Here is a 5,181-nt window from a genome sequence, read left to right as displayed (position 1 = left end):
ACACACTTGCAGTTTCTAAAATTACTTGAAATGTGCTCTGGCTGCCAGGAATTCTGCAGAACCTCAGCCGACAGCCCCAGCTGTAGCATCAGCCCCTCACCATGGAACTGCACACAGATTTTGGCACCACCCTACCTTGGGCCACTTTTCATCAGGAAGGATGTTAATGAATATAAGTTGCATCAGGAAGTTTTGCAATTGCTATAATCCCCCTTTTTCCTTCTGTAGACAGAACTACTTGAAGGGTCCAAAAAGGAAATGAGTTGACTAAGGCTAAAGACTAGAGACTTCTCCTTCATGCCTTCATTAAGTTGCAAGGTGGCTGAATGGCAACAGAAAAATAATTTACAGGCTGTAGACTGTTGATGGATCTCTGTGAAATGAGTTCTGTCAGACAGCTAAGGAGAGCACAGTCCCATCTCCTGGCATCTGTAGTAGAGTGACCAAAAAATCATAAACAAACCCAGAAAACAGCAGCTCCTTATTCTTAAAAATAATAATAATAATGAGAAAAAACTCTCATGGCCCAGGTGCATCCTCAGGGTAGTAAAGAGATGCTGGAATATTTTGCAACTAGCGTTAAGGCCTTCAAAAGCATTCCCTTCACAAAAGCAAGATGAGAATCCAGCACATGCACCATTTAGGCACCAGTGGACCGAAGGGGTAATCAAGGCTTTATTGTCTTAGGGGCTGTACAAAAGCTACTGAAAGTAATCATTATCTTTAAACATAACCATATGTGTATGTGCAATTAACCACACCCACACAGAGGCGAAGAAAAGGGGAATAAACCAGCCAGGTTCTCCATAGCCAAAAATAGTTATTTATTTATTAATAATTTAAGGTTTTACATTCTTATAATAAATTCCATCTTAAAACTTTTACACTGTGAATTAGACTCTCCCTTATTGGCAACCATGTGCAGGTTCACTGTGCGTACACGCAGGTACAAATGTTCGCACATACTTCCAGTTTTGTTTAAAAAAAAAGAAAAGACGCAAAATATTGCATTTGAGGTGAAGCTCCCTGAAGAATTTGTACAGAGGTAATGCACTGTTTAGCACATCTGAAAGTTTTAAAAAGTGATCAAAAATCTTTCGCGTTCAAAGACAAACCACCTCCCAGATGATCTATTTACAAAAGGTAAGGCAAAAAATTAATTTAATTTAAAAATATATATATATATGTATCATGTGGAACCTACATCAAAAGCATGAGAAAAAAAAAATCACCACAAGGAAAAGATATATGAAAGAAGAGACTCTACTTGCTCACAAAACATAATTTGCAAACTTCTCACCATTGCCATTTCTCCCTCATGGAAAGCTTGCTTCAATTGAAGAATAAAATCCAGCATGCTGCAAATATATTCTTTGCCATAAAAAAACCCCAACAACAACAACAAATAAAGCAGGATTTATGGAAAGAACAAAAACACAGGTGTCCCTTGGATTGATTTTTCAAATATATGTGAATTAAAAAAAAAAAATTGCAAATTGATTTAATGTTAAATATTTACATTGATCAAGTAGAATACTACCAAACTCCCAGCAAACAAGTACTCCAAATACACTAAGCTGAAATCTCTTTCTTTGGCTCCTCTAAATTAAAACAAACAAACAAAAATAACCAGTCTTCACTGAAGACAAAGATGTATGTCACAGATCTGAGAGCAGAGAGGGCAGGAGAGTTCCAGTCTCTAGAGAACATGTGCCCAGCCTGTCCAGCCTCACCCTATCCCCCTGGAAGTCCTCAGACCCAAGCCACTGCACAAGCAGGGATGAGCACACTGCCCACCTGCTGCCTGCTCGCTGTGGTCCTGCCCAGAGAGCTTGCCACATTCCCTCCCTTTCCAATAGCCGATTCCATACTGTGTAACCTTTCCTTGCCTTGCAGCTGCTTTTGACAGCAGAGGCCAGAAAAAGAGAAAGCTGCATTCCTTTATCACTGCCAAAGAGAAACCATTGAGGAGTGATCCCATGAAACGGACAGGAGAAGGGAGGTTGTAGGAGCTCACGTGGACTGCAGGGAATCCACCTGGAAGACGTTCTGGTTTGAAGGGGTGGTGAAGTACAGCTGCTGGTTCGGCACCCTGTTGTCACAGGGGCTGCTCAGTCCCAGAGTCCTCTCAAAGTCCAGCAGCTGGCCCATGAAGTTGAAGTTGGGCGAAATGTTGGACTTCTTCATCTTGACAATATCATAGGCATCATTCATGGATAAGTTCAGCTTCTGCATGAGGTAGGCCACCGTCACTGTGACCGAGCGGCTGATCCCTGCTAAGCAATGCACCAGGACTCCGCAGTTCTTCCCCCGTGCTTCATCTGTACAGACAAAGGCAGAGAAGGACACGTAAAACAGGGGCTTGGTAACTGATCTCTCAACACAAATGAGATTAGTATCACGTAGGAAGAAAGGATGAATCTGATCCCAGTGGTCAGCAGTGCAACTCAAGAGTTAACTTTAGTGGCTTAAAACCAGGACAAGAGGAGAATCCACTCCCCCTAGTACCCGAGTCCAAGAGCTGAGAAAGCTAAGAATGAGACAAAGGGAGCAGGACACGCTGCATGACACTGTTTTAAAAGTCAGTTTTAAAAGACACGCTTTTGCCTGTAGATGTGTCTTTAAATTCTTACAGTCCCCTTGCCCCAACATGGAAATCCTGCAATATGTCACTGAATGGCTTTTATACAGACTAGCAGACTGCAAAGGTCTATTAAATTATTCTCCAACTGTTGTGCAGCTAACAATGGAGGTATTCAGGCATTTTAAAAGAATGAGGGAAGTCACAGGGGACAACCCATTAGGAGGAACAGGATGTCAACATTGGTTGAAAATGGGTTCCTTTGTAATAGGAAATGCATTACAATGCCTGGAGATTAGTTTCTTTGTGGCTTCCAGCCCACATTTCTTCCTGCTGGGCTCAGATTACCTACATTCTCCACTATTACCGGTATCATTCAACCGGATCACAGCACAGCTTCCCAACAGATGCGATGCCCACCTCACCGCACCCCGATGGATGGTTTTAGTCCTCCCCGAAATTAAGGAGTGCGTACATTTCAACCAGAACTCTTTAGGCTCAGGGGGACGGGTTTCCAGAGCTGATGGGTGATGTTTAAGGGCCGGCTGACTGAGGCACTGGGCCCGAAGGGTATATTATTATTACCACGAGATTTAATTAAAGCTCTGACTATACACTTGTCAGAGATACCGCTTATGAATAATTTGCATTTAAAAGCTAAAGTTAGCTTCCCAGATCGTTTCTTTTTGTTATACTGCTCTTCAGTAACCTCAAGAAGAAAAAAAAAAAAAAAACAACAAAAACAAAACAACAAAACGACAAAACCAATCAATAAAAATAAAAAAACAAGGGCAAATAGCCATCAACTAGGCTCATTTTCCCCCCACCTCCACCCAGCCAGGAACTGATTTAAGAAGATCCCCCATCCTTCGAGTGCTCAGTCTCCAGCTCCACCACAAACGGCTCAGGGAGGAATTCCACAGCCAGACAAACCAGGTATGCTTTTGCAACCTGCAAAAGTCGCTTACAATTCACCGGGGCTCCTCAATAACCCCAAACAGTCCCCAACCGCCCCTCAACTTAAGCCAGCTTTAAAAACAGAAAAGAGGGCATTCTCCAGAGACTGCCATAAACGCTGCTACCGCTTCTCGCCCGAAATCTCCCAAATTCTGCCTCCTGACATAAAACTGTTAGCAAATAACGAAGTCTCACCTATAAAGGAGATGGCCTCAGGAAAGAACTGAGACAGATTTTGGCTCCAGTGGTCAGAGATCGGAATCTGTTTGTACTTGAATTCACCGGCATTTTCAAAGAGATTGGGCAGGTTAGGGGTAACATTCAAGATGTACTTAATGCCGAACTCTTCTAAAACGTCCAAATTAGTGGAGTCCTTGGCACAGCCTAAGTAGAGGTAGGGTAAAATTTCCACCGGGAAGGAAGGCTGGTTGTTGGAGAGAGGGCTGCCATCGGAGTCGGTGGCACTATTGGGGTCTCTGTCAATGTCAGATTCAACGTCTGATGATGAATCGGAGCTGATTCGGAGGCCTCCCAAGCCCAGGACTGGCAAAGGAGGAGAGCTGCTGCTACACGAACTGTCTAGGTTAGTTTCGCAGTGCAAGGCGAACTCGGCCTGGAACTTGCTAAAACCACCTGGAATAAAAAGCAAAGAGGGAAAAAAAAATGCAGCCTGATATAAGAAGGCAAGTCAACTTACTTCCCTGGTACAGCCCTGTCTGCAAAGGGACGTCTGTTTCGCACCCTCTCGAGCTCCGGGAAAAAGAAGAAAAAAAATGTCACACACTCACGCAGACATTCTAACTTAAAGGAAAGGCTAAGAAAATCGCCCGCTGCGGCGGAGGGCTCAGCACATTCAAGATTAAAGCTCTGTGCCGCTTCGCCCTGCGGGGACCTCTGAAGAGATGTCTCGGCAATTCCTTCTGCCGGGCTCATGCTGGGATCCCTGTTAGTCCTGTCTTCCCCACGCTGCCAGAGTGATTCCAGATCTCGAGGTCTCCCTAAATCGAAGCGAGTTCAGGGATGGCGGGGGGAGGCGGGGGGGATGAAGCGGGCGGAAAAGCCCCCTATACAGATCAGTGCCCTCCTGGAGCGTCAGTGCACTGCCTGGAGGACGCTGCAGACTCATCCCCCACTCTCTTCCCCGGGTAGAGAGCCTCGAGGCTCGGTCCCCGTCCCCCACAGCCTCGGGCCCTAGGCAGAGATCTCTCCCCCAACCCCGCGCGGCCCTTCTCACCTTCCAGATAAAATGCCTTGCAGCCTTCATCTTTGAGGCGCTTGAGGAGCAGCCCCAGCACAGACTCGCCGCCCGTGTTCTCGTTCCAGTCGCGGCTGTGCTCATCGTACAGCACTACCGTGTCGGTGCCACACCGGCGGGCGAAGCGCTCCCGGTCCTCCTCGCTGCTGGCGACGAGGGACCGCAGGGGCAGGTTGCCCTTCTGCAGCCGCCGCAGCATGATGCCAGGAATGGCCACGTTGATGGCCGACTCGATGTGGGACGACTCGTATAACTCCTGCGGCCGACAGTCCATCAGCAGTAGCCGGTCGTTGCCCATCTCCAGCTGCTCGTTCAGCCACGCCACCGATTTACTAATCGCCATTTCCGACGCGAAAGGGACGGGTCTGAACGTATCTAGCATGAGGAA

At 46.3% G+C, this 5,181-nt stretch overlaps 1 protein-coding gene across 1 annotated transcript; it reads right to left on the bottom strand.

Moving 5' to 3' along the window:
- Positions 1–805: 805 nt before the first annotated feature.
- Positions 806–5,175, bottom strand: DUSP6 (dual specificity phosphatase 6). The gene is made up of 3 exons (XM_018080845.2): positions 4,773–5,175; positions 3,734–4,171; positions 806–2,321 (listed from the first exon to the last, which is right to left on the bottom strand). Exons 1-3 carry the CDS (start codon positions 5,173–5,175, stop codon positions 2,014–2,016), a joined length of 1,149 nt encoding a protein of 382 aa, XP_017936334.1. The 3' UTR covers positions 806–2,013.
- Between the last annotated feature and the right edge of the window lie 6 nt (positions 5,176–5,181).

The sequence above is a fragment of the Manacus vitellinus genome, unplaced genomic scaffold (assembly GCF_001715985.3).
Source record: "Manacus vitellinus isolate BGI_N305 unplaced genomic scaffold, ASM171598v3 scaffold_5_pilon, whole genome shotgun sequence".
Lineage (NCBI taxonomy): Eukaryota > Metazoa > Chordata > Aves > Passeriformes > Pipridae > Manacus > Manacus vitellinus.
Note: the sequence above shows the minus strand (reverse complement) of the source record. Positions and strands in the feature narration are given on the sequence as shown.

Bases quoted from the DNA above. Each gene is read 5' to 3' on its own strand.
- DUSP6 (XM_018080845.2), bottom strand. From the start codon at position 5,175: ATGCTAGATACGTTCAGACCCGTCCCTTTCGCGTCGGAAATGGCGATT. The intron at 4,172-4,772 runs GTGAGAAGGGCC...TTTTTATTCCAG, and splicing joins CAAGGCATTTTATCTGGAAG to GTGGTTTTAGCAAGTTCCAG. The intron at 2,322-3,733 runs GTGAGACTTCGT...TTGTCTGTACAG, and splicing joins TGAGGCCATCTCCTTTATAG to ATGAAGCACGGGGGAAGAAC.